Below are 19,037 nucleotides of genomic sequence, written 5' to 3' on the forward strand. Positions count from 1 at the left end.
TCCTGTAGTAGACATCATTTATGTTTACCTTAAAAGCTCCTGAGGAACCAGATCCATTGGTTTGCACCTGCTTAAAGCTTCAGGAGCTCTGCTGAAGGCAGACATTGTCCTCAGGTGCCTGGATGATGTCATTAAATTGACAGCTGCAGCAGGCCAATTTACAGAACTCCTTTTCTTCGTGCATTTGTAGTTTCAGAGCCTCTAGTAACTGTATTCTTACTACAGTGTATCATGGGTTCCATGAAAACAGTTTTGAATTTTGTAAGGCATTTAAAGATGTCTACAGCTTATGAAATGACGACACTGATTTAAGCTGTGCTTCTTAGCTGCGTTTACTCAGATCACTAACTTGACTTTTACTCACTTGCGCAGGATTGTGGATAATATGCCTGTTACGTGGTGCTATGAGGTTGAAGACAATCAGAAGTTCTGTAATCCTGGATTTCCTATTGGCTGTTACATTACAGATAAAGGCCATGCGAAAGATGCCTGTGTTATTAGTGTAAGTGTGTGATAAACTTCACTGCTTCTTAGGAGAGTTCAGTCTTTGAACAGAACTGTTACAGAGCATGAACGCTAGATTACTTAGATTAATTCTGCACACAGTTAACTCTAGAAATGAAATAATTCAGATTCAGTTCAGGATTTGGTTCAGGATTTACAGTCTCTTATGGTTGGAGGTGAAGGTGATGTGAAGGGCCAAGCCATTGTTCTGGGCTGGAGGGAGGACGGTTCACTGCTTTTGTTTTTTTTTTTTTTGTTTTGTTTTTTTGGTTCTTTTTTTTTTTTTTTTTTTTTTTTTCGGAGCTGGGGACCGAACCCAGGGCCTTGTGCTTCCTAGGTAAGCGCTCTACCACTGAGCTAAATCCCCAGCCCCGACGGTTCACTTCTTAAGAGCTTGTGGAGACGACCTGAGTTGGAGTCCCAGCACAAAAGCCCAGCACTATAGTTCAGGAGACCAGGTGTCCTCTTCTGTCCTGCAAGAGGTCTGGTACTCAAGACATACATATACTCACAACACTAAAATACATTTATTTTAGGGGCTGAAGCCATGGCTCAGAGGTTAGCAGCATGCACTGCTCTTTCAAGGAGTATAGCTTCAGTTCCCAGCTGGTTTACAACCCTGCAGCCCAAGAGACTCCATGCCTGTTGCCTGTCCTACACAGACATACACCCATGCAGATAATTAAAAATAAAAATAATTCTTTGAAAGGTGTGCAGGCCCGGTCTCAACCACATAGCCCTAGCTGTCCTGGTTCTCTCTATGGTAGACCAGGCTGGTCTCAAACTCAAACTGTCTCTGCTTCCTGCATGCTTAGATCAAAGGCATACACCACCATGCCCCTGCTAAGAATAAATCTTTTTAAAAGTTTCGTTTTTTTAATTTAAAAAAGTTAGATTCAGGGCCTGGAGAGATGGCTCAGTAGTTAAGAGCACTGACTGCTCTTCCAGAGGTCCTGAGTTCAATTCCCAGCAACCACATAGAGGCTCACAACCATCTGTAATGGGATCTCTGCCCTCTTCTGGCCTGCAGATAAACATGCAAATAGAGCACTCACATAAAATAAATAAATCTTTTTTTAAGCATTTTTCAGTTTTTTCTTCAGACAATCCATGACATTTTAATTGAGCCTTTAGTTTATGAGGTAAAAGGAAAAGCAGCTCTGTTGAATATTTTATATAGCTGTAGGAAAATATCTGAGACTTAAAGGGAGTTACAGGGGTAATGTTTCTCAAAAGTGGAGATCAAGTAAAGAAGCTCTAAACTCTTTTAATTTTCCTGTTGATCTTCCCTTACAATAGTAACAGCTCTAATTGGCCACGTTAGGTCTTTATGTTTGCTGGTGTCTGATCTGAAGTACTGGTTTCAGTCACTAATTCCACTTCAGAAATGAGCTCGGTGATTGGTGGGATTTTGGCATCCGGCTGTTCTTTCTTTCTTTCCATAGGCGCATTCTGGTTCAATCTCCGGTCTTTCTCCTTTACTCATAGTCAAGAGGCCCCATCCCATCCTCTGATACCCTGGCCCACGCCAACCTTAAAGCTTAAAGGCTTGGCATTTTTCTTCTTCTTTGAACTTGTTTGAATATTAGTATCAAAAACAATTCCATCTGGGAGTGTCCCTGTATGCCAGCTGTGAACAACATCTCCCTTTTCAGGAAAGTTGGTTTTATCGCCCTTTCTTAGAACAGATTTTGTATATTTGGGTGGATCCTCATCAAGAGTCTCTTCAGACTTGGGTTCTTTTGGTTTATCACATATATCACGTTTTTCACCTGTCCAGATACTTGACTTAGAGTCAGAACCCTTGAAACGCTTACTTTCAAATAGATGGGGATAGGCAGTAACCAGAAGGTCCTTATTAGCAGTTTTAGTTGTGTTGTTTCCCGGTAATTTATGCTCTGCAAGAAACGAGTCTTAACTGATCCTGCAGAAACTTGATGACGTCCTCCTTGGGCAGCTGCTCACTGCTCAGCTGCTCCACAGTCCAAGTGTGCTGAGGAACAGCTGCCGCCATCTTCCCCTGCTGTGTTTTTTTTTTTTTTTTTTAAGGTTTATCTTTTTATGTATGTGAATACACTGTAGCCCTCTTCAGATACACCAGAAGAGGGCATCAGATCTCATTACAGATGGTTGTGAGCCACCATGTGGTTGCTGGGAATTGAACTCAGGACCTCTGGAAGAGCAGTCGGTGCTCTTACCACTGAGCCATCTCTCCAGCCCACATTTTTCTGCTTTGAAAAGAAAAAAGCTAGACTCGGGGTCAGTGAGATGTTTCAGTAAGTAAAGGTTCTGTTCCCAGGGCCCTTGTGGAGAAGGAGACAGCTGACTCCCTGAGCTGACTCTCTGACTGCCATGCATGTGCCCACACATACATAGTAGGAAGTTATGTCCGTAAACCTAGAAGTCTTAAGGAAAAGTAAGAAAAACTGCTAAGAGTAGGAGGAGCTCTGCAGGAGGATGTCTGACACATAAATCTTATGCATCAAGAACATGGAGACACTGGAGTTAGAAGGGGTCTCGAAGTTTGTGAATTTGCAGAAGTTTTAGAATATACTTTTTATCAAACCTGTTTGTCTTTGAACAGGCATTAATGTGGAATTGTTATTAAATTCAATATGCAACAGTCATTAATTTTATATTATTTTACCAATATTGGGAGTATAAGGTTTCCGTATACTAAGGCAACCTGATTTAGTCTCTTACTGGATGTGATGTACTAAGTTTGCGTAAATCTCCTTAAATTGATTAATCCTCTTGTGAGAGTTGAACAGAGGCACCTGAGGAGCTTAGGTTATTGCTTGTAAACCTGAATAGTTTTACAAATTTTTAGAAAGGTTTACTTAAATGTGAACAATCCAACATATTCATAATGTTGCTTTTTTAACATCTTAAATAAAAGCTAGAAAATATTAATTATTTAAGCAGATATTTAATTTTATGTAAAAATTTAAACCTTAATTTTTGGCTTGTGAGGACCTCAACCTTCAAACTTAGCACTGTAATGGGGAGCAGTTAAACCTCCGTCCGAGTCTCTGCTGTTGTTACTGTGGCCTTTGTGAGACACTGTGCTTGACTGTCCTGTAGCTGTGGTTGTGTCTTTAACTGTGAGTTCTGTTTCACAGTCAGAATTCCATGAGAGAGACACTTTCTACATCTTCAATCATGTTGACATCAAGATACAATATCACGTTGTTGAAACTGGGTCCATGGGAGCGAGATTAGTGGCTGCTAAACTCGAACCAAAAAGGTAAAGAACAAATGCAAACAGACACCCGATTACAGCCAGGCATGGCGGCTCAGCTTATAATCCTACACTGTGGGAGGCTAAGGCAGAGGATTGCAGTGGGTGCGAGGTGGCCTAGGTTACATTGTGAGTTCCATGCTAGCCTGCCCTAAAGAGTGAGATTATATACCTCAGCAACTCCCAGGAACAAATAGAAGTGAAACTCAGGTCCAAAGAGTAAGTATCTTTTGAGATTAAGTAGCTTATTACTTAATCATTATTCTTACGTTTACAGATTAGTTACGGTGAAAACTCCTTTCAGTGTACAGAGAAACTGTAGTAGTTATTTTTCTGTAATGGAAAGTGGTCAGATTGACACCCCCAATTTTGCTTTGTTTTCCATTCAGGAGTTTTCGCAGCCTTTTGGTTTGTTGTAAGTACAAAGTGGTTGGCTCAGTGTAGTAGAAAGAGCATCTCTTCAGTGACAGATGGCTTTATTGCTCAGAGGCCCATGTGGTTGTTGGTCCTGTCAGTTTGCAAGGGAGTCTTCTGAGGTTGTTGAGGTGTTTGCTTGAAAATACCTGTTTTGAGCCAGGCCTGGTGGAGCCCACTGTTCCCAGCACTCAGGACACAGAGGCAGGCAGTTCTCTGAGGTCCAGGACAGCCTGGTGTACAGAGTGACTCCCAGACAGCCACAGCTACAGAGTACTCTTGGTATGAGAGATGGGAGAGAGGAGGAGGCAAACGGCAGGCAGACAGACAAACGAGAATGAACCTGTTTTGGCTGTGGATTATATTCTTTCCATGACTTTCTTTGCCACTGAATTAGCCATGTTACATTTCACATTATTGGTGGTAAAAAAAATACATGACATACTAAGATGGCAATTAAATTAAACTCCCTCTGTGGGCTTTGCTTTCATAAGATTGACTAGGTGCAGTGGCTTGTGCCTGCAGTACCAGCAGGAGGGTCACGAGTCCAGACATGAAGACCAGCATAAACAGTGTGGAGAGACCGGATCTTAAAAGAGGAGTGGGCTTCAGTGTTTTAGATTTTTATTTATTTATTTTATGTATGAGTACACTGTTGCTGTCTTCAGACACACCAGAAGAGGGCATCAGATCCCATTGCAGATGGTTGTGAGCCACCATGTGGTTGCTGGGATTTGAACTCAGGACCTCTGGAAGAGCAGTCAGTGCTCTTAACCAATGAGCCATCTCTCCAGCCCGGCTTCAGTGTTTTTAATGCAGCGGTTCAGATTTTTTTGCTTATAGTTAAATATGTAGCTAAGCAGGTTATTTCTGTGACATAAATGTTTATGCTGTGAAGTGTGACACAAGGACCAGGGAGATAGCTCTGCTGTAGATACGTTCTCTAAATAAACCTCAGTTCAAGCCTCATCCCACAGTAGAAGAGGAGGCCTGGCTCCCGACGTCTCCACAGTCTCCACACAGGTGCATGCTATGGCACACGTGCCTGTGCACACAGGTACATGCTATGGCACACGTGACTGTGCACACAGGTACATGCTATGGCACACGTGCCTGTGCACACACGTACATGCTGTGGCATACGTGCCTGTGCACACAGGTACATGCTATGACACACAGGCCTGTGCACACACAGAGTCAGATTTGAGACAAATATTGTATTGTGGTATGAATGATGTCATTTTTAATGTTTAGCTACATTGTGAAATTTAGGGAAAATTTATGACCTGTATTTTACCTCATTTTCTAAACTGAACATTTTTATTATCTTGCCAACTGTGTCTTCCCACAGCTTCAGACATACCCATATAGATAAACCAGACTGCTCTGGACCCGCCATGGATATAAGCAACAAGGCTTCTGGGGAGATCAAAATTGCCTATACTTACTCTATTAGTTTTGAGGTGAGTTTGTTTTTAATATTTAGTATAAATCAGACATTGATTTTAAACATGTAGTACTTAACCTAATTAAAAATACTAATGGTCAAGCCCGTCAAATAGCCAAGCTTTCAGTGAGCTGCTTTTTAGAGTAGCCTGTGGGTGGGCCGAACAGCATGGTCATTCCGAAACTACGTCGTAGTCTGAGTGAAAGAATGCACAAAGTGAAGAATGTGCTTCACGTGCGCCACACTAAGAGATACAGCCTGCAGGAGGTAGGCATGACGGCGACATGAAAATGCCAGATATGCCAGAAGCTCCATCGGTTTTTACAGTCAGCATGAGGACATCAGTTTAAATGCAGGATTTCCTGTTGGAGTTCTTACAATATTAAGAACTATGTTTTGTCAGTGGAGAAGTTCCTAGGGAAGCAAACATGACCATCAAAGGTGTGGGGTGTGTTCATCTCTGCCTGAAGAGTTTTATCCCGACTAGCTAATGGTGCTGTGATGTTTCATGTCCCCATGCATAGCATTGAATTTTCAAGACCAGCACAGTAAACAGTATGTGTCAGACCCCAGTGTAAGTGGCATTTACCCGATGTTCCATGTATCTGGATTTTAACTGTGGCCTTGTTGGTCATCTCATGGGTGAATATAAAGAACTCACCCTGTTTGTTATTTTCTCAAGAAATTAAGTACAGCTCTAAAGTTGGTACTGACAATCTACCTGTACTAGCTATGGTTAGAGCCACACTAACTTCTGTGAGTATTGCTGTAGCTGTTGCCAGGCCTCTTGGGTTTGTCTGGGAGGTGGGGGTGGGGGTTGCTGCTGCTGTTGTTTGTTCTGTTTTGTTTTTAAATTTACTGCTTAGTTTCATTCTGATTCGCACTAGACTTGAATAAATCTGAAACTCCCTCATTCTCACTAGTAACTGAGGTACTACTGTTAAAATTGAGGTGTTGACTAAACAGGAGGGAACTATTGAAGAGAATTTTCAGGTTCTCAATGTACTTTGTCAGAAGATGCTCAGCGTTTTCTTTCTTCCCCCTCCAGGAAGAGAAAAACATCAGGTGGGCCTCCAGATGGGACTACATTCTGGAGTCTATGCCTCACACTCACATTCAATGGTTTAGGTAAGAGTGCAGTTGCTGTGCCTTCCGCTTCCCACTCGCTCTGCCCCTGTCCCTGTGAGCATTCATCTCCTCTGAGCCCTCCCTGTTCAGTGTGTTCAGTAGCCCAGGCCAGAGTTGAGTGAGATCCTGATTAAGCCAGTGGTTCTCAGTCTTCCTAATGCAGTGTCCCTTTAATACGATTCTTCATGTTCGTTGCTACTTTATAACTGTAATTTTGCTGTGGTTATGAATTGTAATGTAAATGTTTTTAGAGATGAGGGCTTGTCAAAAGGGATCATGATCACACATGAGAATCCATGCTTTAGGCCGTGAGGTGTTTGTCTGGGGAGGCCATCTATTTCTAAGTTTGTTTCTTCATCTAGAAATCCTCCCATCATGAGAGGGAATGCTGAAAGACTTAGAGATCATGGGGTAGAGCATCTGAGGATATTCCTGACTGCCGTTCCTGTCAGAGTGCTTGCTCAGGAAGCTGCTGCTGTTGTCTCCAGAGCTCCTTTTTCTACTTGGCTAACTACCTTTTTGACATTCACTGATTACTGTAAATTTGCCCATCAGGAAGTGTCTGGAAGGGCCAAGCTAGTCCTGTTGCCTTGCTCTATGTACTGGGGCAACTTGGAAATGGTAGTTAACCGAGTAATGTTGACTACACAGAAGTTGTTCTGGTCCTAGACTATAAAGCTGTAGAGGCTACAGATACATAGTTTTGTGGAAAGGGGCTTGCCTAGGGTGGCCCTCACACCAACCTGCAATACCACACGTGCACATAAGTAATACTAACGACTCTGAGCATGACTAGTGACTAGCGTTCATGGGTGCCGGGGCTAAAGGCATGGCCACTACCCAGCCCTGGTTGAGTGTTGTAACAGTCTGTTGATGCTGCTCTGTGACTAAGTTACAATTCCATCATGATGTGCTTGTTCCCACAGCATAATGAATTCCTTGGTGATTGTCCTCTTCTTGTCTGGAATGGTAGCTATGATTATGTTACGCACACTACATAAAGATATTGCCAGATATAACCAGATGGACTCTACGGTGAGTGGAAACATTTCATTTAGTCTTTAGACACGACAGAGATTTCAGATGTGAAACCTTCCTTATCTAAGACAGGAAAACAGAAAATCCATAGACAAATAAAATGAAGTCTGTACTTAATTGAACTGAGAGACACTTGTGATGAACAAAAACACTTGGCCACAAATAGACCTCTGGTGAAGCAATGTTTGTAGAGATTAACTTAGTAACTGGAAACGGTTCAGAGAAAGATGAGGGAGGAGCTGGCAAGGGAACGCGTTCTGTGTGTAACAAGTCTAAACTGAGGGCTTAATGGACATGAACAGGCAAAACAGATTACTCCATGCATGGCATTGGGATGAAGCTGATACTCATCTGGAAAGAAATCCTAACTGGGCAAAGGACGTAAGAAGTGTTTGAGTCCACAACAAAACATGAGGTAGCTCATCTAGTAGAACCTGTAGTGTGCATGCCTGACAAATGGAATTCAGGTGTCAGAACCCAGTGCGGAAAGCTGACCTCTGACCCCCACACAGACACACACTAATAATAAAACTATCTTTTAGTTAGAAATTCCAACTGATGTCATTCCTAATGAGTGTACACATTGCACGTGTGTGTTCACTTGGCTCACCCCTGTGAGGGGTGATTGAGAGAGCGTGCACACTTCAGATGGCCGGCGGAAAAGCAGAGTGTCCACCCTGTGGGAAGGCACTTGGACAGTTTAAATGCTAGGCTTCCTTTCGAATCGTGAACACCTAGACCCAGCGTTTTGCTTTTGGAAGTAAACTGGGCACAATGGATTTTGGTTTTTGTTTTTGTTTTCAAACAGTAGATATTTTATATTTGCTTAGAAATTGCATAATTATTAACAGTGAATAGGTGGCTGATTTTTAAAATTATGAAATAGCTACAGAGTAGAAAACTAAATATTTATTAACAACAATAAGCCAACTCTGAATACACAGTGAAAAGAAGCTTCAAAATAGTATTAGAATGAAGAAGCAGAGTGGAAAGGTGTGTGTGTGCCTGTGCACGCCCATGCAGAAGGTGTTGCACATCTCCCCGAGGTGGAAGGGAGTGGACAGGCACATCCAGGGGGTGTTAGGATGCAGTTAGCTGTAGAGTACAGGAGCCAGAGAGGGTGGCCCAGCCACTCAGTTGCTTACAACGGGTGTTTCTGGCTGCCGTATTGAGGATCAGCTAAGTGGGCATGAGGGTGGAAGCAGGCCTATCCAGTGTAACCAGACGGGACCAAGTAAGAGGCTATGGATTGACAAGGAGAGGGAGGGAACGGTGGTCCTGAGGCTGTGTTAGAGGGTTGAGGCACAACAAAAGGATGACTCAAGTTTGAGGACTGAGGAGTTGGGAGGTGGAGTTGTCATCGGCTAGAGGAGACTCGGAGACTGAGATTCACATGGTTTGTTTAGGAGAGTGATTTAGTGATGCGTGCACAACAGGTGCAGTCTGGGCGTGCAGCTTACTGCCACAGTTGGGAGGAATCCTGTTGTCCGTGTAGAGTTTCTCCATGCTCTCTTCTGTCTTAACAGTGCTGAGGATCTTATGGAGGGAGGGTGCATGGTAGGCAGTTTCCCAGGGACTGTAGGCTTCAGTACGTAACATTCCTTTTGAAACAGTTCTGGAAAGCTGTCTTAAGACTCCATGCTCACATTAACATAAGTTTGAAAAGATATAGCAGCATATTCAGTGGTAAATAAAAATGCTGCCCTGTGACATGTTGAACTGAGTCTTTTTCTTCTTGTAGGAGGATGCCCAGGAAGAATTTGGCTGGAAACTCGTTCATGGGGATATATTCCGTCCTCCAAGAAAGGGGATGCTGCTGTCTGTCTTTCTAGGATCTGGAACACAGATTTTAATTATGACTTTTGTAACTCTATGTAAGTTTTTAACATAAATATTAAGAAGAAAATACTTTTTCTAATATTTGGAAATGAGTTTTCCTATGTGAAGTAGCTTTGCTAAAAACTTTTTACTCTCCAATTCTTTGAGAACCTAGGACATAGGTTGGATTCACCCAGAGGCTGACTGGGTGTCTCCCTCCATTCAGCACCCAGTAGACCAAACCTTTGTGGTGCTAGAACTGAGCTAGCGATGCAGGGCCTCGGAGACCCATCTAGAGCCAGTGCCATTCAGTTTGTCTGTTCAACTCCTGAGGAAAGAGCAGTCAGCTAAGAGTTCATGTTATTTGTAGCATCCAGGGTAGAAAAGATAAGGAACTAATGGTGAGACAGTTTCTGTAGTGTTTTCTCACGCAGAAGATTTAGGGAGGAAGGAAGACTTCTTTTTCTAGCAATGTGCCGTAACTACAGGGTCCCTTGGAGCCACCTGAGACTCTTGAGAGATTTTATTGTAGAAAGTTTTATCAGTGAAGTAGATCCTTACTGGTCACTCTGAGACTCCTCCTGGGGCTGCACTGACTCCAGTTTTTTCCCCTGTTCTTTTCTGTAAGAGAAAATGTTTATGAGTAAACTTCTGCTCTATGTGTATATTTTTAAACCATGGTTTTCTCTGTTGGGTCCAGCTGCTGGTAAAGTAGCCAGTGTTGTCACTGAGAGAAGCCACAGAAGATCCTTCCAGGTTTTCCCGGGGAGCATGCACTCTTGTGTGGATGCACTCTTGTGTGGATGCGGGCCAGCTGTGAGAGAGTAGACAGCCTTTTGTTTAGCTTTACTTTTTGAGACAGGGAGATTATATACTGAGCTAGCTTGGAATATAGACCAGGATGTATAGATCAGGATGTATAGACCAGGATGTATAGACCAGGATGCCCTCAAACCCAGTGGTTTCCCTGCTCCTGCTCCCTACTGCTAGAACACAGTGCAAGCCACTGTGAACAGAACTGGAGTTCCTGTCTGTGAGTAAGATTATTGCATAATGTTATAACGGGAATAATCTATTTCTAAATGCCTGGCATCCGAGTAGGTTTGAAAGCCACATTTCATACCTTTAGGCTTTACACTCAGGTTGCTAGGCTTGTTTTGAAGACCAAGTAGTACTTGCTGTTGTTGTAGGGTGAGGGGATAACTTTGTTAGCTAGGGTTAGGGTCTATAAGAATAGTAGACTAAAGCAGGAAGGTAGGCTGGAGAATAGGCTCCTGAATAAGCTAGAGGCTTACTTAGTATGATGCTGCCAGAGAGCCAAATGAGCTCAGCCCAGAATTAGCACTTGAGATAGAGTTCCACTTTAGCGTTTTATGAGGAACTTCCTAGATTGATCTTTTGGCCTCCTTGCAGAGAACCCCAGTAGAGTTCACTTTGTGCAGGGTCATGTTCATGCATTGTCAAATATTGTGTCATTTTACAAAAGGAAACCAAGTAATAACATTTACAACTCTGGGTGCTTGCTTCTTAGTTTTCGCATGTCTGGGATTCTTGTCCCCTGCCAATCGAGGAGCCCTGATGACGTGTGCTGTGGTCTTGTGGGTGCTACTGGGCACACCTGCTGGCTATGTTGCTGCCAGATTCTACAAGTGTAAGTAAAAGCCATAGTGATTGGAATTGAATCTGTCACCACTGTGGGTCTTCACCCAGGGACACACACACACACACACACACACACACACACACACACAGAGAGGCACTCCCTGCACACCAGCTGTCCCAGAGCTTTCTAGAGACAAGCCTGTTGGTGACCATTCTAGATTTATCTCAGCATGCTTTGACAGTAGCACAAAAGGTTGTGATGCTGCTTGTCTGGTGTCTGCTTTCCTTTCTCTTTAAAGCTTTAGCTTTTGGGTTAAACAAAGCAGCATATCAGTTGAACATTCATAAACTAAACAAAGATGTCACTGTCTGGGAAGCCCTGAAGGAAGTAACGTGTCACGTCTTTCGTTGATGCGTTGTCTACTCTTCTTTTTTTAAAGATTTATTTGTGTATGTGAGTACATATGCGACTGAATATACTGTGGCTGTCTTCACACACACCAAAGAGGGCATCGGATCCCATTACCGATGGTTGTGAGTCACCATGTGGTTGCTGGGAATTGAACTCAGGACCTCTGGAAGAGCAGTCAATGCCCTTAACCACTGAGCCATCTCCCCAGCACCTATGTCTTCCACTCGTACTCTTCAGAAGTAAAGCATAGTTAGAGTACAGGGTTAGAGCCACAGGTGTGGTTGGTGGCAAGGCCAGAGAATAGCAGTTGGCTCTGCTTAGGGACGCTGAAGGCTGTCTGATGTGCCCTGTGATCTGCTGATAGGAACAGTATTTGAAGTGAGACACTGGAAAGTTGTCCAGGTGACCTTAAGACAAGGGTTGGGAGACCTCAGACTGAAGTAGGAATGTCAGGCCCTGTTTATTGCCATGGTTGGCGTCCCCCAGTTCTTTCTTACTCTTCCTGTTGTGCTCTTTACTGAAGGACATGGGACTGGGGTGGGATTGGGGTGGGGGTGGGGGGTCATATGTATTCTAATATATGAGACATAGACTCTCCCTGCCACACCAGCCTTATTTTTGGCCACAAAGGTTTTCATTCGCTTCCTGAAGTGACTGCTTGTTTATACCTCTCTCTACTCAGAGTACTCCTTCCTAGACCTCCTCCTAATGTCTCTCCACCCCTCACAAGCCCCTGCAGCAGGTCAGATACCACATCGAGCAGTCAAGAACATCACTGAAAGGTGGCATCTTGTGGCCCCAGCAGAACTCTTTGTTTAAAAAGAGGATTTAAAAAAACAAACAAACAAACCCAGAGTAGTATCTTGCTATTTGGTTGCTTATGCTTTAAAATGTTTTGAAGAGCTAGAGAGATGGCTTAGTGGTTAAGAGCACTTTGTTCCTCTTTTAGAGGACCTGAGTTCTGTTTCCAGCACCCACATGGTGGCTCACAAACACCTGTAACTCCTGTTCCAGGGAATCCAACACCTTTTGATTTCCTCTGGTACTAGGCATGAACATAGTGCACATACATACGTGTAAGTAAGACCCTCACATACATAAAATAAACTTGAGAAAAACAAAATACTTTGAATTTTGGAATTGTGTTTATTATTAAACTCAGTAGTAAATTTGGAGTCCATAAGAACTGAATTTATATTCAATGCTTATAACTTTATTTGTATTCTTTTAGTTTTGTCATTTTCCTTTAGAGTAAGTGACGTGTATACTTGCTTGTAAATGATAGTAAATCTTCTTTCAAATCAAAACACTTATCAGCCAGTTTCATGTCTGACTTTAAACAGAGAAGAAATGTCACTTTTTCCTCTGCATAGCTCATGATTTGATCATTTTTTAAATGGAAGGAAAATGAGAGAGGAGCAAAGGAAAGTACAATTGTACAAGCAAATGTGTCTATCAGAGAGCTGTAGCCCCATGTCACACACTCATCTCCCCACCCCAGCAGAGACCACAGTGTTGCAGCACCCAAAGATTCACACCACCGTGGGAGTTTATGCTGCAAGTCAGACTTGAGGCTTCTGAAACTGACCAGAGTGAAGAGCAGCCACCCTCCCTTGTCTTTTCCATGCCCACCCGGCACAGCCGCCTATGTTGGCGTAGGGCTTTATGTTGTGTTGAAGAATCAGTAAATAAGACTAGACCTGGGTGGCTTAGTCCTTAATACCGGACTGCCCTGCGCTGTAGGCCATTTAATAGGAGGCATGCATCCTCAAGTGTGCAGAGGTCACTTCCCTGTGAGCCTCATTCCGTCTGGCAAACTCTGGATTATAGATTATACTTGGTTTCCTCTAAAAGATCTGTGCTTACATTTTTTTTTTCTTCCTTAGCCTTTGGGGGCGAGAAGTGGAAAACAAATGTTTTATTGACATCCTTCCTTTGTCCTGGGTAAGTGAGTTTCTTAGTAATTCTTAGCGATCATCTCTCATGCCCCAACCTAAGAAAACATTTAGTTTTTGAAAAGGGTTATTAACATGAATATTAGTAACATGCTAAATGACACCATGCTCCTTATATGGAAATCATGTAAGTTTTAGTAGTATGTGAGGGAGAAAAGCCAGCTAGGACCTCCCTTGGCAAATGTCTTTCTGTCTCTGTCTGCCACATTGTTCTGATATGTTGCCATACAGGGTTGCATTAAAGCTTTTGACCTGATCACAGGCTCCTTCCTCCCTGAAGGTGCCCAGGCAGGCCAAGTGTATTGCCAGTTTTGCTGTGTATTCCATGATGTGTAGTGACATGTCCCAAACTTAACAAACACCACAAATCAAGGCAACCTTGGCTTTCTTGAGGAGTGCTTCTGATCTTGTCTAGTATCTTGCATAATCTTCCAATTTCTGGTAGACCGGAACTGGCCACTGTATAAAGAGTATCATGGAAGAGCACACAGCGTGGTTCTGACAGACAGGGCTGTTCACTGACAGGCCAGAAACAGAAGTATGCTAATAGCATCCTCATAGAGCTGCCCTGGAAACAAATACTCCCTTGGTGACCCTAGGAAGCGACCTGCTTACCAAGTCTGTCCTGTCAGCCTCCTTCAGGATCCTGCCTTTCAGTCATCCTGAGTCTCTGACATCTCCTGTTGTTTTGGCTGATGTATTCTGTGCAGATGACTCTTGCCGGCATACGCTTAGCTTTCCTAGCTGGTGCAAAGAGCTTCCCATGAGTGTCTTCCCTGCTAGTGAGTATTTTTTCCATCCACAGCAAAAAGTGTCTCAAGAAAATCTTCTGCTCAGAGCTTTTTTTCTACACTGAGGATCAAACCTACATCATATATCTGCTTAGTATTGCATGTGAGGATGTAGGTTTGATCCCCAGCATAAAAGAAAAACCAAAACCAAAAACAAACTATAAAGTATGTATTTTATGAATAACAGCCTTGTTCTAAAAAATATATTTGGAAGCTCTGAGCAGTACTGGAGTGGCAGTGTCATAGGAAGTGCTGTTCGTCAAGGCATGGGTTGTTGCTGATTGAGGAATGGACTCAGATTCTCAGTGAAAGTATAGCTGCACACACTGAGGTGTTTACGTTTAGTAAAAGCCAGGACAGTTCTTAGCGAGGCATTAGTGACTAGAGCATAGAAATAACACAGAAAACATGCAGCCCAGGTGAAGCGTGGGCAGGGGCCGAGCCAGCCAGTGCAGAAGTGACTGACAGCAGAGCCAGCCAGTGCCAGATGCTCACTCCACTTGTCCATGGCCGCGCACGTCACAGAAGTGGTGGAAGTATGTGGGAAGGCAGCCCTCATAGCCACTGTTGGGGTCTAAGTTGCACCAAGCAGGCGAAAGGCACTTTTGTAGTTCGCAATAAAGTTTTAAATTGTGTATAGCCTGTGACTTAGAAATTCTACCTCCTTTTTTATTCTCTACCTAAGTTACTAATGCTGTAACACAAATCATAGGGCACTGTGCCTCCTTCATTTGTGTCTGACTCTGTCTTTCAGGATTGTGTTTGCTGACTTCTTTATCATGAATCTGATCCTCTGGGGAGAGGGCTCTTCAGCAGCGATTCCTTTTGGCACCCTGGTTGCCATCTTGGCCCTCTGGTTCTGCATATCTGTGCCTTTGACGTTTATTGGTGCATATTTTGGCTTTAAGAAGAATGTAAGTTCATGGGTGCTAACTCTTTTTTTCAGTGGGTTTTAGCTGAGTAAATTAATATATTCTGCTTTAAAAGATGCCATAAAAATGTCATAAGGTATAAACATACCCTTAAGACTGGGGCTTCAAAACCAGCTGATGAAGTAGTAGTGTTAGGAATGTTGGGCTTTTAAAGACAGTCTCTCCATATCCTGATTTTTCCACTTCCACCTACAGAATTCTGAGGACAGGCATGCACCACCACACCTGGCACAAGGGTTCTTTGGTTTTATTTTTTGTTTGCAGTATTTCTTCCTTATGTCCTTAAACCAGTGAATTGGGGAGTGGTATTGGGTAAAGGTATTCTTGTCCACTTCCCAATATAAAAATTTGAAGAAATTGCTGGGCCAAATAATATCTTTCAGTAAGTATGTAATTAAAATGAAATCCGGAGTTTGCCTTGTAATGATATGTCCTCTCTATTTCCTGCCTTGTATAAAGCCATTGGTCAGTAGGTGACTATTAGGAAAAGCTTTGGCCTGTTCCAGAAGGCTGGCCAGTATTGTACCTGGCAGTGTCTGACTCGTTGCTTCCAAAGACATCTTTCAGTTTGATGACTTAAGTAAACTTTCAGTGTCCAGTCCAGTTATTATTAACAAAGAAACTGAGAAAAAAGAAAGCTGTGCAGAATGTTTTTAGCAAGTATTTAATTATAAATTGTTTTTCCCTCTTTTGGCTGAAGGCCATTGAACACCCAGTTCGAACCAATCAGATTCCTCGTCAGATTCCCGAGCAGTCCTTCTACACCAAGCCTTTGCCCGGCATCATCATGGGGGGCATTTTGCCCTTCGGCTGCATCTTTATACAGCTTTTCTTCATTCTCAACAGCATTTGGTGAGTGAGGACCAAGTCCTCTTAGCTCCTTGTCTCTAATAAGAGGACATCAGGTTCTCTCTGTGGGAAGAGCAGGGCACTGATAACAGCTGCACTCACTGAAGGCTGTGTCTCTTGTTGCTAATTCTTCTGTAACTGTCAGGATTCTGCCCTCATCTTGCACAGAAGAAAATGAGGTTTTGGAGGTTAAGTGATTATATCAGCCCAAGTCTTTTCCTAGCCCGAGTTGTTAAGTAATTGTCCCAACGCAGAGAGAAGCAGCTGATAGCTCATGGTAGGAGGTTAGAGGTTGGAAGGAAAGCTGCTTTCCAGGACCTGGAAGGTTTATTCAATCCCCCAGAGTCTACAGTCACTGTTTCTCATTCCTGTGGTAAAGGCTTTCTTTGAAGTAGTACTTCTCTATGTCTCTCTGGCTGGCCTGGAACTAGCTCTGTAAACCAAGGTAGGTTTGAACTCACAGCGATCCTCTGCCTCTGCCTCCCAAGTGCTGAGGATTAAGTAAAAGTGTGGGCCACTACCCCGTGAGAAATTACTGTAGTTTGAAGCCTCTCTGTTGTATTGTGTTTAAGTAGGGCTAGTGTACTGCAGTCACCTTTACTCATATGGACATGGAATGCATTACAGTCGTGCCAAGATCTGAGGTAGCATGAACTTGGAATAAATAGGAGCTTTTAAATGGTTAGAATATCTTTCTTCCCCAGTTATTATAGTAATTTCCCAAATTCTAAAACAGTATGTGCTAATGTGGTTTCTTTCCTCATTAACTGTCTTTCCATTGTGTTTTTATCAAACGCTTCTGACTCGTAGGCAAACAGGACTGCTCCATTTTCCTGAATGTAGGTTAGGGTCTACCTGAACAGGAGGCTAGGATGTGCCACATCCCTCCTGTCTCAGCCTCTTCTTCATAAAACTACCTTGATTTGTTGAGGAAAAAAAGAAAACCCTTTCTAGTCAAAAGCAGAATGAACAATATGTCATTTATTGTGTCAAAATATTTGTATCATTGTGTCCTGACGTGTTTGATTACAGGTCACACCAGATGTATTACATGTTTGGCTTCCTGTTTCTGGTGTTTATCATTTTGGTTATTACATGCTCGGAGGCAACCATACTTCTTTGCTATTTTCATCTATGTGCAGAGGTACGTGTTAGCAGTATTCAGTGTTAATTATAAGTAGTATTATGACTGGCATGTTTCATCTTGAATATTGTTGAGATAACTTTTCTACACATATGTTTATTATCAAAGAAATTGACCATTATTCATAAATCAAAAGACCTTTTTAAATTACTTATATTCCAGCCGCCCGCATCGTCATCATCACACACACACACACACACACACTCACACACACATACACACAGTTCCTATACCATTCCAGAAGAAGACTTCTTTTAGGATTGAATCAAGAAAGTTTATTGGTGAAGATTTTAAAGTGACAAGTTCCCAAAAATATTAATATTGTACTGAATTTTTATTGCTGATTCTAGTGATTGATTTGAAATTAATATTCTTATAGATGTTTCTAGGTTATAAAATAATTGGTAAAAATAGATAGTTGGGGACTGGAGAGATGGCTCAGTGGGATGCTCTGTCCTCTCCTGGCCACCGTAGGCACCTGCACAAAGGTGGTAGAGATTCAGACAGGTCGGTGCCTGATAATATTGTACATCAGAGATAGAATGAGGGTAAAGTTCTAGAGTGTCCAGCCTTTTGACATACAACATGTCATGTACAAAGGGGCTGCAGGTACAGCTGTCCCTGGCCCTGTGCAGCTCACAGCCTCAGCTTTGACATGCCTGATGGATCATCAGATCTATTTTCTCATCTCTGCAGACACAAACAAAGCAGAAAACCAACTCAGTTTGGGGGGTTTTGTTTTTTTGCTGTTGTTTGCTTTTTGGTTTTGGTTTTATTGTGTATTTAAGTTAGATTTACATTTTTTAAGTTCAAAAAGATGACAGGAACTTAGCATGTTTTGTGCAACTCGCTTGTCTGATTCTAAAATATTTTCACTCTCTCTACACACAGAAACCCCATAAGCAGTGACTGGCTGTCTGTTTCCTTCTGACCCCGATCCTGGCAAGCCTTAGTCCACATTCTGTCTTTAAAAGACAGCGTGGTAGCACAAGTCTGTTTTCCCAGATCTCAGAGGTTGAGGCAGGAGGAGTAATGAGATCTCTGTGTTTTTAAAGCAGGAAAGATGCTATAGCTGTAGAGATAGCTCAGCCATATAAAGTGCATGACCACTTGAGTTCAATCCCTGAGAGCCAGCTACTTGTGTAGGGGAAGAGAACCCACTCCACGCACACAGTTGTCCTCTGATCTCTACACATGCGCTTTAGCACATCCAGGTACCCACACAGTAATAATCCATGAATTTAAAAACAATAATACAAGCATAGGATATACTTTAAGGGTTCTACTCTAGCATATTTCGGTGCTTTTGAGATGGAGTGATATTCTGTTGTGTGTGTGATACCTGTGTATACATTATCCACTGGCAGGCAGTGAGTCTCTCCACTCTTGGCTGTTAGAAATGATGCTGCTGTGCATACCACCAGCAGTGCACACCTTGTTCCCTCACCCTCACCGGCTCTTTCCTCTTTGGTGTTGGGAGGCTGTGGAGGGGCACGCAGTGCTCTCTCAGTTTGGTTTGTGTGAGCGACTGATGGTGTGAGCATCTCAGTAGGGGAACACTGTCTCTGGTCACTGCAGCCCTGCCCACTGTTAACCTGCACTGGTTGCTCGGGTATGTTCTGGACACGAAGCCTTTTCTAAGAGGTCGTGTCTTCCATACAGACAGTGGTACTTCTCGCTCTCCCGATTTCCCTCCAGGAGATGCTGTTAGTTTTCTGGGTGAACTCACCTGGTGTTTGCAGATGCATGTGCACGCCTTCTG

General features: G+C 43.0%; 1 protein-coding gene and 1 pseudogene across 1 annotated transcript in view; one reads left to right on the forward strand and one right to left on the reverse strand.

Moving 5' to 3' along the window:
• Tm9sf2 (transmembrane 9 superfamily member 2) overlaps positions 1 to 19,037 on the forward strand; it is a 52,428-nt gene that overhangs the window by 27,877 nt on the left and 5,514 nt on the right. Inside the window, 11 exon segments of the mRNA NM_001005554.1 lie at positions 373 to 502; positions 3,627 to 3,751; positions 5,511 to 5,622; positions 6,655 to 6,734; positions 7,661 to 7,769; positions 9,514 to 9,646; positions 11,122 to 11,241; positions 13,491 to 13,548; positions 15,105 to 15,264; positions 15,983 to 16,134; positions 17,164 to 17,275. Coding sequence (NP_001005554.1) covers positions 373 to 502; positions 3,627 to 3,751; positions 5,511 to 5,622; positions 6,655 to 6,734; positions 7,661 to 7,769; positions 9,514 to 9,646; positions 11,122 to 11,241; positions 13,491 to 13,548; positions 15,105 to 15,264; positions 15,983 to 16,134; positions 17,164 to 17,275 — 1,291 coding nt within the window.
• On the reverse strand, positions 1,825 to 2,518 carry Fkbp3-ps2 (FKBP prolyl isomerase 3, pseudogene 2; annotated as a pseudogene).

Source organism: Rattus norvegicus, chromosome 15, assembly GCF_021556685.1.
Source record: "Rattus norvegicus strain SHRSP/BbbUtx chromosome 15, alternate assembly SHRSP_T2T, whole genome shotgun sequence".
NCBI lineage: Eukaryota > Metazoa > Chordata > Mammalia > Rodentia > Muridae > Rattus > Rattus norvegicus.